At 42.0% G+C, this 19,351-nt stretch overlaps 1 protein-coding gene, 1 long non-coding RNA gene and 1 pseudogene across 2 annotated transcripts; 1 reads left to right on the top strand and 2 right to left on the bottom strand.

Moving 5' to 3' along the window:
- Positions 1 to 590: 590 nt before the first annotated feature.
- Positions 591 to 3,547, bottom strand: LOC120570253. The gene is made up of 3 exons (XR_005641040.1): positions 3,384 to 3,547; positions 2,818 to 3,067; positions 591 to 648 (listed from the first exon to the last, which is right to left on the bottom strand). It is a non-coding gene; the product is annotated as an uncharacterized LOC120570253 (long non-coding RNA).
- Positions 3,548 to 4,890: 1,343 nt separating this feature from the next.
- LOC120569481 (trace amine-associated receptor 13c-like) lies at positions 4,891 to 6,247 on the top strand. Its single transcript, XM_039817339.1, has 2 exons — positions 4,891 to 5,063; positions 5,431 to 6,247. Exons 1-2 carry the CDS (start codon positions 4,891 to 4,893, stop codon positions 6,245 to 6,247), a joined length of 990 nt encoding a protein of 329 aa, XP_039673273.1.
- Positions 6,248 to 8,957: 2,710 nt separating this feature from the next.
- LOC120570252 lies at positions 8,958 to 9,853 on the bottom strand (annotated as a pseudogene).
- Positions 9,854 to 19,351: the final 9,498 nt, after the last annotated feature.

Below are 19,351 nucleotides of genomic sequence, written 5' to 3'. Positions count from 1 at the left end.
CAGAATGTACGGAAGGGGCCATATGAGCAAAGCATTAAATAAGGACACAAAGTATAAAAGCGCCAAATTCTGTGTAAGAAAGCAGGTTGGTGGGGGGGATGGGTAAAACAAACACAGGACTTTCATCCAGGAGACCGGGGACCGTGTCCTGTTTCAAAACAGAAGTAGTGGGGCGTATTTTCTTGCCAACGATAGGGTGTTAATTCATATAATGCTCCTATGGGTCGTATTAGAGGGTAGGAATAAACAACCTATATTGTCATTTGGTTTGGAGAACATTATAATCATTCTTGTTTTGGTTCTGCATCTTTTGGTTCAGTGAGACTACAATGGAGGGGACGGAGGGGAAGTGGGAAGAACCGAGGCTTGCTGACTGTTAGGCTATGCTAGCAGGCCGAGAATCACAGTAGTTAGATGTCGGCAGGGAGTCAAGCAGGGGGCTAGCTAGTAACCTCCTTGACTCCAGAGAGGTGCAAGAGGGAGCATGGAGGCACTGGAGGTCTGGGAGCAGAGGTTGGAAGATTTAGACTAGGCTGGAACAGGCTCAGGATAGACAGGTTCTGGAGCAGAGCTTGCAAACAATTTCCCCCAAGAATGAGACTTCTTGGGCAAACTCTGGCACCGACTCACAGATGGCAGTGGGAGTTACTGTGGAATGATGGGGAAAAGGACAGTTGGAAATGTATTAGTTTAGGTAAAGGAGCCTGCAGCGGCTGCTGTTGAGGTGTTAAAACAGTATTGCAGTTTTAAAGAGAAACTACTATGTATGGCAAGTACAGTTCTACACCTACACATGTAAACATGAACACGACTGTCTTTATAATCTATCTTTTTAATAAACTATCTGTACACTTACAACATTCTCAATGCTTCGGTTAACATTTAGGGACCCTCATTATGCTAACGTTAAGGTGTGGTGATATTTTGAGACTTTTTAGTGGTATTAAAGTGTCCCTGTGCCCAATATATTAGCGTTATAAGCTAATCAGCGGTACATGCTAGCATGTTCCAAGCTACAAACACATTCGATTAGCATGAAAACATGTCCCAAAGAATGACGGAGTGGGTACACATCTGTTATTAACCCCTAGGTTCGTTTCGCACTGGAATTGTCATTGAAAGTATAAAAGTAAAAGTAGCCTTGCGAATGACAACCATTTTTTATGCAAAGCTACCACACAAATGTTACTAGAGTGTAAGCTGAGAAACTTCAGTGGTCATGGAGAAAAGGCTCATTTTATGCCATTGCCTACATTTTAAATGGATGTCTACCAATAGGCCTAAAACATCACATATATGATTGACAGAGACTGGGACTCCAGGTTAATAAGATTCTGACTGAGTAGCAAGATATGAATTCAGTTGTAATTTTTGATTGCCTAAACATCTCCCTCAGATAAGGCCAAGGATGATTGGGAATGTCTGCTGACTGTCTGGGATCTCCGTTTTCTTCATTTGCAATCATGTCGCCATCATACTACTAGTGCTAACGTTACCACCATCAAGCTGCAATGATTTGCCGCAAATCAATGCCGCCGAATCTGTCGAATCGTCTTGTAGTGGTGCGTCAAGTGCAACGTATATTCCCATCCAATTAGATTGAATTTGGTATTGATGATTATTTGAAACTTGTTTTTGAGGACTAGATTAGGACTGTAGTTAAAGCTGATTCTGGTTTCTAACTTCGCCCCCCCCCCCCCCCAGGTGTGTCTGTTAAAACACGGACGGAGACAACTTCTCTCTTTTGATGCTTTATTAAGATCAAGCAACGTGCAACCTAGCTACCAGGTGAACACAAACAAAAAAATCACTAGCTAGCTTACTTTAAATTTGCAAGAACTATAGACCATTACAACAACAGGCTTAAATTAACTGACAACATAAGTTATACGACTTATAGTTCTCAAAGACGCACACACACACACACACACACACACACACACACACACACACACACACACACACACACACACGATCTAACTGATTATCCTCCGGACAGCTAGTGTCTTTTTCTTTTCTCTCACTTTTTTCTCCATTCGCGGTGTGAGGCGCGCGTCCGCGCTATTTTCCGACATGCACTCACAATCACTCCTGATAGACGACCTTTTGTACAAAACTAAAATAACGAACCAATTTTATAAAATGTAAGGTGTAAAAGTAAAAAGTCGCCACAAATATAAACAGTAATTATCTGAAAAATCTACTTGAGTACAGTAACAAAGTATTTGTACTCCGTTACTTCCCATCTCTGCCGCCAGTCAAAAGCTAGCATGGCAACTACAGATGCTGGAGACCCATCGACAGAACACTGAAGTGTGTGAAAGTGTGGAAGTATTTTGGATTTCCAGTGAATTATGTTGACAACTTTCGCATTGTCGACAAAAAACACACAGTTTGGAAGCTCTGCTATGTGTGTGTACCATATTCTGTGTGTTTACCATTGCACATTAGCCTAGCAGCTAGCGGATATTCCTTCTGTTTATAGCTTTAAACGTTAGCTTTATAGTTTTAAAATAAATAATGTAAAAATCTAGCATTGAATTGAATCATGACCTTAGAATCGAAAATGTAATCGAATCAAGGATTTGGAGAATCATGACACCCCTACTGGCAACACGCTACATCAAAGACCCCTAATAAAGCCTCATTAGCCAGACCACCACAATGGTTGCCTCAGGGCCACGAGTAATCACTTTGGATTTAAAAGTTTCACGCAAGAAGTAAAAAAGTAAACTGCTGAAACCAAGACCTGCTTATCAAAAATCTCAGACCGCCAGACTACAACCTCACACACCAGCACACACACCTGAACCGTACCCGTAGCTGCCAGTAGCTCCACACAGGACGCTGATTGGCTGGGCCTCGGTGGCTCGGACACTGTCAAGTTCACAGGGGGCTTTACTTTACTTCTGCCCAAACTTGAAAAAGGCCTTGGCCATCAACAGGGTTAAATGGAATCAACTCAAATGATTTCTTCTTTAATCTTCCTTCTTTGCTTTATTTAGACAGTTTTCCATGTTCAATTAGGCAAATAATCCGAAGTTTTTCATTTGGTTAGGTTGAAAACCTTTACAAGAAAAGAGAAAACAAAACACAAAATACAGCAATTACTTAAAACTGTCTACTATCAAATATACAAACAAATATAAAGTTCTCCTTAACCTTACATTAACTTCAATAAGCAACATTACTTCAAAAAACATTATCAAGTCATTACCATGGCATTACTCCCATGCTACCACTATCACACTGTTACATGAACTAACATGAGTGCAAGGCATTTAGAAATTGACTACATTAACTTTAGCAATTTCACCATCAACATTTGCATTTAACATTAAACTTTTGACAAATATCAACATCAAACCATTAGGCTATCTCACCAGTAGCATCCCTGGAAATGCCCAGCAAGTAAAGTCCTTCCCCACTTCATCTATTTTCAACAGCAGCTCACAACATATGCTTCACAGCCTCTCACTGCATGTGCTTGAAAATAACTTTGCACTTCCTGATTTCTGGCATGAGGACTGGAAAGTCTCAACTTCCTTTTTCAAAATAAAAGTATCTTTTTCTCAAAACAAAAGTCTCACCGTTTGCGATCTAACAGCACAGACACCAACCATAGAATGAAAACCTAATGGACGTAGCATCAGTGACATCACCTGTTGGTTTGTGGACGGCCGTAACGAAGCCTGGAATTTTGCATTTTGGCAAAAAACATCTTGATATTTTGTAGCCAGAAGTGACCATATTTGCAGAAGAAGGTGTAGACTGGGGAGAATGCCGCAGCTTTAACACCATCATGTATGGTTTCCATGGGGCTGCACTAAGAAAAACGGTAGAGAGGGAACTTTGGTGATTTTTAACCAGTTGACACGAGTCATCAAGCAGACTTTTGCCGGTGGGTAAACATGGACCTCTGGGCCGATTGGTGGGATAGCTATGGAAAAAGTACACACTGTGATACTCTGGTAAGAGCAAATAATGATCAACCATGTGTCCAGCTAATTTAAATAGTTCACGTTACTGTATTATTATTATTATTATTATTATTATTATTAACACTTAACTTAATATTGTATGTGGTGTTTTAGGTAAATGGGACGGTAATTTTTCACCAAAACAAGTTCCTTCCTGATAGTATTTTGCAGAGCCATCGTCACGTCCAAAGCATTTTTTCTCCTATCCCAGAATGCATCTGTGGTGTAGGCAGACCTTACTCTACAGCAGGGATCTTTAACAAAGGGTACGGGAATTTTTGAAAGTTTTTTCAAAAATTAAAGTCTTAACATGATTCCAACATATTATTAGCAAATATCCACAGATACAGTTCATCCCAAAGGATAGACTGTTTCACATTTGTTTCACATTTAAGGGTTAACATTAAAACAAGCTATTTGAATAGCTTAGTATTTTATGCAAAAAAATGTATCTATAAATGCTTTATGCTGCCCTAAAAGTTATTGTAGGACCAGATTAATATGCAACTTTTATACAACATATGGGGTCCGTGATCTGTCTCTCTTTCAGTTAAGGGGTCCTTGGCTTAAAAAACATTGAAGACCCCTGCTCTACAGGGCTGTGGAGAAAGACCTGGCCTAGTAAATTGAAACGTAATCTCTAGGACAATAATAGGACAAAGGAAAGGAAACAAGGGTAGAGAGTTAAAAAGGAGAGATTGGATAGAGAGACAGTGAGAAAGGCAGGGTTACAGAGAGAGTGATGAAGATGATGGTGGGATGTGCAGAGTGAGGAAGGAGGGGCATCAGAGTCAAACAGGGACTGAGAGGGAGGAGGGGATGAAGAGAATGTGAGAGAGATAAATCAGTTACATGACTCCGGTTAGTTCAGAAAGCTGCCAGAGCTGCAGCTATCTGCAGATCTCTGCAGATGGAGGTTGAGGACAGAGCCCAGCTCTGCTTTCCACAGTTCCCAAACACCTCCTGCAGGAAGCCCTTGTCTCCTTGGCCCCAAACACTGCTCATTAACATGATGCTGTACTCCATCTCTCTGATCACTGTGACTCTCAACCTGCTCATCATCATCTCTATCTCCCACTTCAGGCAGATATTAACTTCTCATCTTCTCTCTACAGGATGTGTAACTTAAAAATGTGATCAGCTGCTGTATATTTAGAAGAATTGTCTTTGAACTAGAACTGAATAATGATGCTCCAAATGTCAGACTTTGATGCCAGAGACTGTTGTTCATGTCCTCTCTCTTACCAATACTAAGCATTGCTATCTGTCCATCGTGACCTTAACCAAGTCATTTTAACTGTCTACACTTAAACATGTGGTAACTACTGATGTGGTGTAACGGAAAATATTGAAGCTCATATGCATTTTTATTTTTTATTTTGAATACTGGTTTTAGTTGTCATTTTAGTCATTCTTGTTGGTGTAATGGTGATTTTCTCTTTCCCTCCAGGCAGCTCCACACACCCACCAACATCCTCCTCCTCTCTCTGGCTGTCTCAGACTTTCTAGTGGGCCTCGTGCTGATGCCTGTAGAAGTTCTCAGAAAAACATCCTGCTGGTTTCTTGGTGACCTTGTGTGTGCTACGTATACTAATTTTTCAGGCATCATTACCGTATGCTCAATAGGTGACATGGTGCTCATATCAGTTGACCGTTATGTGGCTATTTGTGACCCTCTGCATTACACCACTAAAGTCACTGTGAACAGAGTTAAACTCTGTGTTTGTCTCTGTTGGCTCTATTCTGTTTCCTACAACTTTCTCTTTCTGAAGGATGTCCTGACTCAACCAGGGAGGTATAATTCCTGCTACGGAGAATGTGTGTTTGTCGCTGACTATGTCTTAGGAGCTCTAGATGTTGTTTTGTCCTTTATTGTTCCAGTTATTCTCATCATAGCTCTGTATGTGAGAGTATTTGCCGTGGCTGTGTCTCAGGCTCGTGCCATGCGCTCTCACATTACAGCTGTCACCCTCCAGCTTTCAGTGACTCCAAAGGCAAAGAAATCAGAGCTGAAAGCAGCCAGGACTCTTGGTGTTCTGGTAGTTGTGTTTCTAATGTGTTTCTGCCCATTATACTCTGTCTCTCTTGCAAGTGACAACTGGGTCAATGCTTCATCTGCATCCTATGTTCTCTTTGTGTTCTGTTGTAACTCTTGTCTAAACCCTGTGATCTATGCCTTGTTTTACCCCTGGTTTAGAAAAGCAGTTAAACTCATAGTTACTCTTCAGATCCTGCAGCCTGGCTCCTCTGAGACCACCATGCGGTAGAGAGACTGGGGAGGGACTGAGATCAGACTCAGTCTAAGGATAAATGAATGAATATTTTCTTTCTGTTCAGTGAGTGAAATATCAAATACAGAAAGTGAAGATATACTTTCCTGTCTAAAAGTCTAAATTGTGTATTATCAACAAATGAAAGGCCTGTGCTTCAGCTTTATCTTGTTGTGTATTTTGTCTCTCTGATGCTGCTGCATTTAAAGAAAGAGTCATAAGCACCATATACAGTTTCTGGATAATCACCCAGTTTAATGCAAGCTTTATGCAGAGTAATTTTTTCCTAGGGAACCTTTTTTTCTTTGTGATAGGAAACATTTCAACCCAACAACTAAAATAGCTACTAAAGCTTTGTATTCATGTCACTATGTTTGGTCAAAGCATCATCTCTGTGATTTGTGTCCATTTAGTTGCAAACAGAAATCACAGGCCTGCTGGGTTCCTGTTCCATGTAGAAAAGATGCCCCTGACCAGACACACGTTCCTATTAAGATTAAGTATAGATAAACATCACTTATGAACAGTATTATAAACATAAAACTGTCAACCTTTAAAAAGTTTTTTAATCATTTCAGTTCAGTGTCTTTCATATGTGAACCCTGTATATCATTTATTTTCTTTATGACAGAATTATTTAAAGCACTATGAAGTCCTGTTGCGAGAAGTAAATAAATTGATTATTTGAAAAGACAGGATTATCTCCAGTTCATCAGATCATTGCAGTCACATTTCCAGAGAAACATGTAATCATAGGAAAGAGAAAGTTCAAGTTTAATAAATTATGTAAAGTGTAATGTTTGTTGGTTGTAATTTTAAATCAGTTATATTAGAAAAATGATTAGAATTGTCATTTATTTAATTTTACATAGCATAGTGATTTGTTGTAAAGTGACATGTGATAATAAACAGACATATTCACAATGTAATATTGTCTTTTTATCGATTTTTCACACTGATGTGAAATGACAAGAGTCAATAATGACTATATATAATAAGGTGTTTTATTAGCCTTGTATTCAAACCCGGCCAAAACGGACCGCACCAAGGGGGACAACCAACCCTAGTGGGATTCAACCAAACTAAATGAGGCAGGTGTTAAAGCCTGAGTCCGTTTTTGGTGGTCCACTTTTCAGTCCACTTGGATGACAGATGCCTGCAAAAACAGCCTTAGTATAGCAGCCTGGGCCATGCAACAATGATTGTTCAGTGTAGAGCTACATTATCTGCACACTTAATTCAATTCAATTCAATTCAATTTTATTTATAGTATCAAATCATAACAAGAGTTATCTCGAGACACTTTACAGATAGAGTAGGTTTAGACCACACTCGATAAATTCCAAAACCCCAACAATTACTGTAATTCCCTCAAGAGACGCATTAGCATTAGATCCTTGACCCAAGGCAAGTGATTGTCCATGAGCTGTCATAAAAAAATCAGAAAATCATCCAAGTTGTGTCTTACAAATACTTAGGTGTCCACATAGACAATCTTCTCTGCTGGAAAACACACATTGACCACCTGTGTAATAGACTGCAGCAGAAATTATACTTTTTAAGGCGACTGAGACTGTATGGAGTAAGTAGCCAGATCATGCTCATGTTCTACCGGGCGATTCTGGAGAGCATTATTAGATATGGAATCACAGCATGGTTTGGCAACTTAACAGTTTAGCTAAAAAGCAGGCTGGCTAGCACCCATAAGGCAGCTATGAGGATAATAGGGAGGAAAGAATACAAGCCCATACAGAGCCTGTATGAGCAAGCAGTCAGAAAACAAGCCGAAAGAATCACTGCAGACTCACTACACCCTCTCTTCCCTGAATATGAACTTTTGCCATCAGGAAGAAGATTCCGTGTGCCAAGATGTAAAACAAACTAAAGTTATCATTTATTCCAACTTCCGTCAAGCTGCTGAACTCCAGTAGTAAATCTTAGCCCAGCAGAGTAGGGTGCAGTAAATACACCAGCCCTTTTTACACTTTGCACTTTAATTATTAGCCTACCGTTAATTCTCAGGATGTAGTGCTGTCATGTGTGTCCTTCTATTGTGTCCTTGTGTCTTAGGACGCTCTGCTGATCTCACTTTATGTTGATTTTATCCTACTGTATTGTATTTATTTATTTATTTTTATTTGAGAATGTTACATATTGTTTGTGTTGTGAAGCAACGGATGTGGCACTGTGTCCAAGACAAATTTCCCCTCGGGGACAATAAAGTGTATTCTATTCTATTCTATAGCAGTGGCTATTGCGACAGTGGCAAGGAAAAACTCCCTTTTAGGAAGAAACCTCGGCAGACCCAGACTCTTGATAGGCGGTGTCTGACGGGGCCGGTTGGGGGTGTGATGAACAGTGGCGGGATGTAACGTGGCGCTGCAGAGCATGGGTGGATGCGGCAGACGCAGCAGGACGCAGCAGGACGCAGCCGAGAATTGCAGAGAATCACAGAGCTATGCTCATGCTATGTGTGTCATAGGAAGGAAGGAACTTCCTTGGCAGTCTAGAATTATAATAGCATAACTAAGAGAGGCAGGTTAAAGAGAGGTGCCTGATCGGGCTAGAACTCTCCCCAACCGGATTGGGCTGTACTGGCCTGCCTCCCTCTACTCTCGCTATATTATTGATTATTTGATAAATAAAACTGATGACTACGAAGAGAAGCAGATGGGCCAGTTAGGCGGACGCTGCAACTCCTCACTCCCTAACTATAAGCTTTATCAAAGAGGAGGGTTTTCAGTTTACTCTTAAATGTGGTGACGGTGTCTGCCCCTCAAACCCAAATTGGGAGCTGGTTCCACAGGAGTGGAGCCTAATAGCTGAAGGCTCTGGCCCCCAGTCTACTTTTAGAGACTCTAGGAACCACAAGTAGCTCTGCATTCTGGGAGCGTAGTGCTCTACTAGGACAATAAGGTACTAAGAGCTCTTCTAGGTATGATGGCGCTTGACCATCTAGAGTTTTGTAGGTCAGGAGGAGGATTTTAAATTTGATCCTAGATTTCACAGGAAGCCAGTGCAGAGAAGCTAATACAGGAGAAATATGATCTCTTCTCTTAGTTCTCGTCAGAACACGTGCTGCAGCATTCTGGATCAGCTAGAGACTCTTAAGGGACTTTTTGAGCAACCTGATAGTAAGGAATTGCAGTAGTCTAGTCTAGAAGTAACGAATACATGGACAATTTTTTCAGCATCATTTTGAGATAGGATGTTCCTAATTTTGGCAATGTTACGAAGATGGAAAAAGGCTGTTCTTGAGGTTTGTTTTAAGTGGGCGTTGAAGGATATATCCTGATCAAAAATAACTCCTAAATTTCTGACAGTAGTGCTGGAGGCCAGGGCAATACCACCCAGAGTAGCTATATCTTTAGATAATGAAGTTCGGAGGTTTTTAGGGCCCAGCACAATAACTTCAGTTTTGTTTGAGTTTAACATCAGGAAATTGTGGGTCATCCAGGATTTTATATCTTTAATACACGCTTGAAGTTTAGCTAACTGACCACTTTCGTCTGGCTTAATTTACAGATATAATTGGGTGTCGTCTGCGTAACAATGAAAGTTAATTGAGTGTTTCCTAATAACATTACCTAGAGGAAGCATATATAAGGAAAATAGAATTGGTCCAAGCACTGAGCCTTGAGGAACGCCATGGCTAACTTTTGCTTACTTGGAGGGTTTATCGTTAATGTTAACAAATTGGGATTGGGAATCCAGGATATTCAGGTTATCCTGGATGAATTTAGCTTTGACTTGGTTGCACAAAAGCAGGTTGAATTAAACCCAGCCAAGTAACCATGGAGATTTATTCTTTGCAGCTAGCCTGGTCCAGAGCAGGCTAACAGGCAGGCTAAGATTAATCCTGGAGTCTTATGTGTTAAATCAGCTGACGCTCTGATCTGAAATAAACGTGTTAACGTAACAGTTATTCCGTTATCTTCTGATTGTGTTCCGCTTTATTTTTATTAACATGCATTCCTGTCACGAGTTAGATTTAAATCCTACTATTGCAGTTGTTTAGATGGTAAGAAATGGTTGCACTGGCACCGGAGATAAAGTGGGACAATGCGGAGGAAATGGGCTTTTCCTGCTCTCCCCGTGAAATGGCCCCGTGCAACACGGGGAGGCGGGGATCCTCCCACACCGTGCAGCGGACTCTAAAAGGGGACTTTTAGCGTTAATAACGACAACAATGGCACCTGACCAAAACGTCCGTATTTTATCAGATGGGAGTGAGAATGTGTTGGAATGCCAATTTTATTTTGGTGCCGTCACTTGTCATCTTCGAGCTTGGGAGTGAGAAAAAAAATATGAATAATAGACTATATTGTTTTACAGATGTGTATTGAAGTCACTTACTTCTTTTTCTAGTTTTTGTCCAGTCATGTTTGTTCTGTATGAACATTAATTGTAGAAAGATATTTAGAATTAGACAGAGATTGGTGCATAGGTTGTAAAACATATTCTCGCATCATGAATAGGGTTTGAAATTAAGCCTAGTCCTTAGGGTAAATTTCCCAAGGAACATTAATTCCCTCTGCTCACTTTTAAGGCAAAGTAGGCTAAATAATAAAAATTTTATTTATATAGTTTATTTATATTTATATATATATAAAGTGTAAAACCAGCACATTTAGCACATAAAAACAGATACAGCAATACAACCAACACTTAAAACAAGCATATTAAAGCAATTAAAACAGAATGTACAACTTTGTAAAAACGTGGAGTGACTAAGTAGATTTTTTTTAAATCCATATGTATTCAGTCGGTCCGCTATAGTCTGTTGGGCTTTTTTTCTCCGTTTGATAACAACAGCCATATTTCCCTTTTTGCATATTATATGTTTCACCTCCTCGTAATTTTCCATTAGAAGCTGCTGCTCAGCGGGTGAAACATATGCTGCACACGTCTTTTCCATTTCTGCATCAGTAAATCTGTGATCCATACCGTGGTCTATTTAAGAAAGCCATGAACGTGCACTTATCCCAGCTATCTACACCTGGCTTGACATAGCTTCACCGTCTGATCCTGGCTCAGCAAACGTGCAACTGATTAAGCCGCGATGAGCGGATCACACTAAGTCAAGCTGCGCTTTTTCAGTTATCCTGGATTTCTTTATTCTACTGTTGTGCAACAGGCCCATGTTTTCTGAACCAGCACACTTCAATGGTTTTGTTCTGAAGGAGAAAGTTACTTCAGAAAAAAAACGTCCAAGACCAACTCTAATATTTGGTGAGACCAATGGTCAAGTTTGAGACAAGTCCGAGTGCAATTACCAACGAGTCCAAGACAAGTCTGAGACAATAGAAAAAAATGTCTCAAGTCCAGACTCAACATACGTAATAGCAGTTTAAAGATTGCGCCCTCCTCTTGTCAGAGTCCACACACTCGCTGCTGAAAGTGCTAATGATGAACACCTGTTTCCACCGGTTGGGGGGTGTGATGGTGGCCCCACCCCAAAACATGTCTATTAAACTAAGGCCTTCTCTGGTGGCAGTTATTCTCTCCTGAAGAAGCCATTACATGGCCAAACAAAGAGAGCTCTACTTTTAACATCTTCATAATGTGGATTTTAACCCTTTTTTAAAGCAGTGATTATTTTAATCTCACAGGAGGATTTTAACCTGCAACAGCTCATTTTAATGGAGGATTGTTTTAACAAGCCAGCCAGCCAGGAAACCTGAGGGCTGAGTCAGCTGAACTTATTGTGTGTGCACACTGAAGACTACTAAACTCCCCACCTACACAGGATGGCTTTTTATCAACTTTTAGAGCGACTTTTTATCATCTTTTAATAACGTGGAGACTGTGTGGACCCAGGGGGTCCCCAAAGAGGGCCGCTTTCTTTCGGACAACGGCGTAAGCACCAACAAGGCCTCCGAACCTGTGAGTATTAAGTTCGTTTAACCTCACTGTAACCTTTTACTCCACAGCTTTAAGGAGCCTACCTTCCTTTAACTTCTCTCTTTACTTTCTTAACCCCCCTCTCTTTTTATTCCTCTGTATTTTCCTTTACTGAAGGTTTATTGGGCCTATGTGAACAGATTTTTTATTTGACTTTTAACCGTTTTCATCTACAGGTGGTCTCTTTCTTCTTTCTTCTTATCTGCGGGCCTGGTCGGCCATTTTACATGTTCTGTGGAGGTGTGTTTTCTGACCAATAACATTTCTACCAATAACATTACAAAACAGGTTCACACCGCTGGCTTTGGCCCCAGGGGGAGGGGCTGAGAGGGTGGCAAACCATCACTCCTCTTCTGGGTCAACAACCAGCCTCCAAACATTACAGTCCACCATAATGACCTCCACACCAAAACATATTTCAGACTTCTACAGACCATCCACCACTCAGAAATCATAAATAACACACTACACATAGGCACCTTCCCACAGGGAATGATGAGACAAATGAATAGGCTTCCATCTTTCATCAAACCCTCTTCACCTAACAATAATCCATTAGAACTGGTTAAAGTCAACACAGACACATGGATGCACAATAACATCAACATACTTAGGGATCACTAGGACACAGTCATTGGCACACACCTGCAGGACCTTCCACCATTCACACAGGCATCTTTTAATAAATCTATTCAGTGGGGGAGAGAGAGATACAGGAGGAAACTCACGGCCTCCTCTGTCACCACACTGAGGGACCTCATATCCAGGGGGCCCCAGGCGGAGGAGGCCCCTCCGCCATCTCAGCTCTCTCCCAACCATTGTTTTTTGTTTCCGTGCTGTGGTTCAGGAGTTATGAGCCATAAAGTGAACTTTGTGATGTCAGAAGAGCCTGTGTGGTTGTGTTTAACTCGACATGTCTGGAGCTGCTGCTGTACATTCCTCCGTCTGTCTAACGGGAAGGAGGCTCAGCAGGCACCTCAATGTCACAATGAAGCCAGGGCTGTATCTCATCACCCTTATCTGCTATGCCCTGACCTCTCGGTCCTCGGCTGAACCGGAAGCTGTTCTGTCCCTCCTCGGTGAAGGCTGTCTCAAAGCTCTTATTTCTGCCCAGAGGCCCGAGGGCCGTGCATCAAGGAGCTATTGGGTGAGGATACACAAGAGCAGCCTTCCTGGAAGCCCTGCAGCTGAAGGAGTTGCTAACTCTGCCCATACAGCCAACGTATTAAGGTAACGCTTCAGAAAGGACAGCTCATCCCTCTAAAAAGACATTTTCGTCTCTCCCGTGCCTCCTAGGTGGGAGGTACTAAGATGTGAGGAAGGGAGGCAAGTGGAGGAGTCGAGGAGGAAATCTAAGCGACATTAAAGCTGCGAGCAGCGTTGGCCGGGCCCTCGCACCTCTGCGCGCGTCAAGGTTACTGGCGGATGCCGCTCCTTGCGACCGTGCATTTGTGCTGCACTCAGACACTACAAATCATCACCAATGAAAAGGGAACTCCCTGCTGAGTTCAACGATACCTCACACAAGACTCTACGTCATACAGTTCATTAGCTGTGAAAGGGGGCGTGGCCAAAGCATAGGGGGCGGGTCGAACCGTCACCAATTAAAAAGGAACTCTCTGCTGAGTTCAATGATACCTCGAGACACCACGAGATACTAAGAGCTCATTTCGTTTTCATAGACATTGCTCATTCTGCTCAGAGAAATATATTAAAAACACAAACCTCCGTTGCTTCTCTCCTAGCACTGTAAACATTTCCTTTAAATATTAATCTCATTCAATATACAGAATAATGATAGCACTGAAACTTTACTAACATTAGCTTGCATATGTTTGGGAACCTGATAGCTGATGCTAGCAATGAAATGCTACCAAAATAACCTAAAACTCTTATTACACTGAAAGGAACACTAATTTTGGGTTTGGCCACCGTAGTAATTTAAACGCGCTCGGAATGGCGGGGGCTAGAAGTAATATTCAGTTGGTTGTCATATACAATTTCATCACTAGATGGGAGAAATTCTTAGACAATGTAGCTTTAAGGTTTTGAAATGGTACAGACCAAGTTTGAAGTTGATTAGATTAAATCTCTCAGAGTAGTTCGTTAGTATAGCACGCATAGTTTTGGGCCAACTTCCTGTTGCCACTAGGGTGCGCTATGACTTTGAGTCAATTTTGGCTAGTAAATGTCCTCAGAGTCTTATGAATCATGAACGACTACCTTCAAAGTCACTGTTCCATTATCTTTAATGTGACTATTTTTGCCACTGTTCATCACACCCCCAACCGGCCCCGTCACACCTCCTACCAAGAGTCTGGGTCTGCCGAGGTTTCTTCCTTAAAGGGAGTTTTTCCTCGCCACTGTCGCAACAGCCACTGCTAATGCTTGCTCTTGAGGGAATTACTGTAATTGTTGGGGTTTTGGAATTTATAGAGTGTGGTCTAGACCTACTCTATCTGTAAAGTGTCTCGAGATAACTCTGTTATGATTTGATACTATAAATAAAATTGAACTGAAAGCTTTTGAGCAAATTGGACAATGTACACTCAAGTTACACCCACTTCCTGTTTCGGTGGCGAAACGCACAAAATGGCCCGCCCCACCACAGCCACGCCCTGTGACGAAAAGTTTTTCTTTTAATAACTTTTCATTTGTAACATCTTAAGATGGCACAAACCAAATTTGAAGTTGATCGGATGAAATCTCTAGAAGGAGTTCGTGAAAGTACGACATGTGGAAATGGCCAAAATTGCACTAATTTCTAACTTTCAACTCAAAATTGCGAACTTCCTGTTGGGTTAGGGTATGGCTCCAATGAGCTCTTATGTACGTTTCTTTAGTCTACATTAAACGCATTGAAGGGGCTCCATTTTTTTAACTTTGTAGGGGGCGCTAGCGAGCCATTTTTGTGCGCCTATTCCCGAAACCCTTAAATTATCAAATTCGTCACCAGGACTGATGCATGTCCAAAGTTTGGTGAGTTTTTGAGTATGATAAGGTCCCCAAAAAGGCAATTCATTGCATGGAAGAATAATAATAATTCCTTCAGTTCCAATAGGGCCTTCGCCGCTGTCGGCGCTCGGGCCCTAATTAACGAAGACACTAAGTACAACCATTTTGAACCATGCACACAGACCCTTTTTTCTGCCGTCAAACTAGCAAAAAGTGGATTTGGACACGCCCTAAACACACCTGCGTATAATGTGTGGTCTACATGTGATACTGGCCGCCCCCTATACTTTAACCACGCCCACTTAATCAGGCCACATTCATAACATTTGATCCGTTTAAGGTAGAGTCTTGTGTGAGGTATCAATGAACTCAGCAGACTTCCTTTTTGATTGGTGATGGTTTGACCCGCCCCCTATACTGTAGACACGCCCCAGTTTTTATAACTTATGACCCGTTTGATGTAGACCCTTCTGTGAGGTATCACTGAAGTCAGCAGACTTCCTTCTTCATTGGTGATGGTTTGGCCCGCCCCCTATGCTTAAGCCACGGCCCCTTTCATAACTGGTGACCCGTTTAAGGTCTTATGTGAGGTATCAATGAACTCAGCAGAGACTTCCTTTTTTATTGGTAAAGGTTTGCCCCGCCCCATATACTTTGTCCACGCCCCCTTACACAGCTAATGAACTGTATGACGTAGAGTCTTGTGTGAGGTATCATTGAACTCAGCAGGGAGTTCCCTTTTCATTATTGACCATTTGCAGTGCCGGAGTGCCACGCAAATGCACGGTCGCACGGAGCGGTGTCCGCCAGTAACCCCGACGCGCACAGAGGCACGAGGGCCCGTCCTACGCTGCTTGCAGCTTTGATTGTAATGTTCGTGTGCTGCTGCGCTTCCCTGTGTGTGTAACAAGCATAGTGTGGGGGACTTACTACGCGAGCCTAGGGGCATTTTACTAATGCACTAACTTTAGACCAGGTTTTTGTTGGTCAATGGCGCGTTCACTTTCCGTTGCCTCAAGACACAATGTGTTTTTTCATATGTTATGGTGCGCCGTCACCGCCAGTGGTTTTTTCATGTGTTATGGTGCCCCGTCACCACCAGTGTTTTTTTCATGTGTTATGGTGCGCCGTCACCACCAGTGGTTTTTTCATATGTTATGGTGCGCCGTCACCAGCAGTGTTTTGTTGTTATTGTGGTGCACCTAGGCTACTCCTGATTTTGTCAGTCATCTCATCTCTTATATGCTGTGTCTCTATGATCCTATCCTGTCCTATTCATAGTAGCTTACTCGTGGACATTGCGTCATCATGTGCTGTAGCGGGGGCACCTTGATAATCCTACATAAGGGCCCGGTGTTGGCTCGTTACACCACTGAACTTATTACTTGTCCTGAAGAATCCATACTACAATGTGGTCGACAACACGTGTGTCTGTGGCCTAAATGAAAATGAACGATGCCTCCTCATATGATGCAGCCAGGCGTATACCAGGAGACCAATGTCAATGCCCGTTCTAGATGGATTTAAAAATTGAAAAAAATACCTGTGTGATTCAATGGTTTAGTTTAGAAAAAAAGTATGTAATGCAGGACTTGGTGGAGACCAACTAGAATATTTGGCAAGACCAATGGCCAAGTCTGAGACAAGTTTGAGTGCAATTACCAACGAGTCCAAAAGAAATCTGAGGCAATAGAAAAATGTCTGGAGTCCAGACTCTAGTCCAGCCTCGGGCTACAGCACTGCAAGGTGTGTGACGGATGAGTTAGTGGTTTAGGTGAAGGCCTGTTTTCTCTGTCAGTTGTGAGACAGGGTGCCCCCCCCCCCCACTCTGCCAATTTACCTCAAGTTTAAACAGGCTGGAAGAGAGCAGCAGCTTCTTGTTGGTTAACATCTCATTGAACGTATAGGCTGCCATTTTAAACACGTCGTTAACATTGTGAAACAGTTGTAGTTTGGTTAGGTTTGGTTTAGGCACAAAAACCTAATTTTAGAAAAAGATGGTGGTTTGGGTTAAAATAACACTTTTTTTCCTCTGGTTAAACAGGTGACATTGAATGTGACAAAATGACTATTAATGAAGGGACCCTCTCTGTGTGTGTGTGTGTGTGTGTGTGTGTGTGTGTGTGTGTGTGTGTGTGTGTGTGTGTCCGTTGTCTCTTAAATATCGAGAACCGTTCATCCGATTTACTTCACACTTGCTTCCTGGGTACCCTATGAACTTGCGTTTCGGGTTAGTTAGTTATTTAGGGTTAACTTGGAGCAGTTTGGAGAGAGTTGGATATTAGATATTAATAAACTGTGAATGAAATTAAAAGGACCGCAAAATAAAGGTTTATGGGAAATCAAAACTTCCATAAAGCCGGCATCATTTTTTTCGTGTCTACCCTTCACAATAAAAGTTTAGCTTAACTTCACTCACTTCCTTCACTAAGAGGAAACTCAATAAAAAGGCTTTTTTTTGCCGACACTAAATCAAACAAAAGCCTGACACTATATCATATTGAGCTGCTGACAGTTGGGTTTCATATTAAGTGCTTTGGGTCCTGTTGTAGGTCATTTTGGGGTACAATGGTTCTGGGGTCTCATTTATAAACGCGCGCATGGCGCAAAAACGGGGGTAGAAATGCGTACGCCACTTCCTACGCAAAGGTTGGGATTTATAAAAAACAAACTTGACGGCGCTAATCCGCTGTCTCATCGTCACATTGTCCGCTACGGAGCACAGGAGGAGGAGATGGCCCGCCGGCATGGAATACAGGATAGCATCAAATACCCTAGCATTAGATAACTGCAGAGCACAGTGTAAATAACTAAATATCTGTCTTTAATACTGTGCATATATCATCAAATGTCAAAGTCAGAAAATACAGCCGTTAAGCTCTGCGCAACGTTACCCATAATGTCCCTCGACTGTCCGAACTTTAATACTGTTTGTGACAAAACCTGCTTGAAGAAAAGTGTGTTTACCTATTACACTTTATTTCGTCTTTCAGATTGTATCTCGGGGGGGGTGGGGGATACCACTAGTTGATGCTGTGATGGCGAGGTGTGTTAACAATCACAAATTGTTGTAAACCGATAAATACTGCGGTGACCCCGTGGTGTAATGCTGCATGATGTCACTGCTGGCCCTGCAGGAGGACTACGCTTAATGGAAGAATCAGGAGAAAAGAGACTTCAGGGACCATGACGATGACTGGCTCATAATGTGCCGATTTAATCCAAACTTTAAAGCTGAGCTCGTGGATCTATGTACTGAATTGGGTCCAGTAGTAGAGGGCAACGGGCCAGAACCGTGCCATCCCGGTCCAAATATCGCCGGAAACCGGCTGTTTCCAGAGGGAAATGGCAAACAGCTTTAATGTGTTTTTTTTTTTAACAAATATTATATATAATCTTCAACTTTATCACTAAGGCTTGTTTGGATATAATATATAGTTCTGTTAAATCTAGGTCTGGTATATCGAAGCTGTCCCCGAATGCCGTAATGCTTTCCATTTTGGCATCTGAGAAGTTTTTTGCTTTTTCCCCGCCAGTCGTCATGATTCAGCATGATTTGGCATAACGAAAGAACAACTGCCAGGGTCATTAACACACTGATCAGCATTCACGAGGTGCTTTGCATTGACTATTAATGGTTAAAAATGGGAGTGTACAGGGCAGATAAGAGGCTGATTCACGTACACACACTTGTGGGTAATCTGTGAATTATAAAGGGAACATTGCTCGTAGATGTGCGTATGAACGGTTTTATAGATCTGAATTTACGGACGGCATTTTTGGTTTTTTGGCGTACGTACACTTTTAGAAAGGATCCTACGCACAGTTTTATAAATGAGACCACAGGAGACAGCTACAAGCAGCAATGCCACAGGCCAAGCAATCGGCCCTGTTCCAAACAGGCAATGCACTAGTTCTTTTAACTCTCAGAACAGAACGCAGATTCTTATGCCCCTCTGGCTTGAGTATTTAGTTTAGTCTCCATTTCTCTCTCCGTCTGAAGAGGACGAGGCTCTCTGTCCTTCCCAGCACTTGCATGCTATGATGACATTCGGTGTAGCTGTATTGTTGTCTGTATGGAAACTGGCTGGGCTTAAATTTGCTGCTTAAACTCCCTGTTTTGTGCCAGAAACAGGTTGAGATGACTAAAAGGAAAAAATAGGTGTGAAAATGTGTCATAAACTAGGAGAAAAACAGGCGATTTGTGACCCTGGGAGGAAACCAGGAGAGGGCAATGAAAAA

This window comes from Perca fluviatilis, chromosome 12 (genome assembly GCF_010015445.1).
Source record: "Perca fluviatilis chromosome 12, GENO_Pfluv_1.0, whole genome shotgun sequence".
NCBI classification, from domain to species: domain Eukaryota; kingdom Metazoa; phylum Chordata; class Actinopteri; order Perciformes; family Percidae; genus Perca; species Perca fluviatilis.
The sequence above is the reverse complement of the archived record's forward strand: the minus strand, read 5'-3'. Positions and strand labels throughout refer to the sequence as shown.

Excerpts from the sequence above, each read along its gene's own strand:
- LOC120569481 (XM_039817339.1), top strand. The coding sequence starts at position 4,891 with ATGGAGGTTGAGGACAGAGCCCAGCTCTGCTTTCCACAGTTCCCAAAC. Across the intron at positions 5,064-5,430 it reads ATCTCTATCTCCCACTTCAG|GCAGCTCCACACACCCACCA; the intron begins GCAGATATTAAC and ends CTTTCCCTCCAG.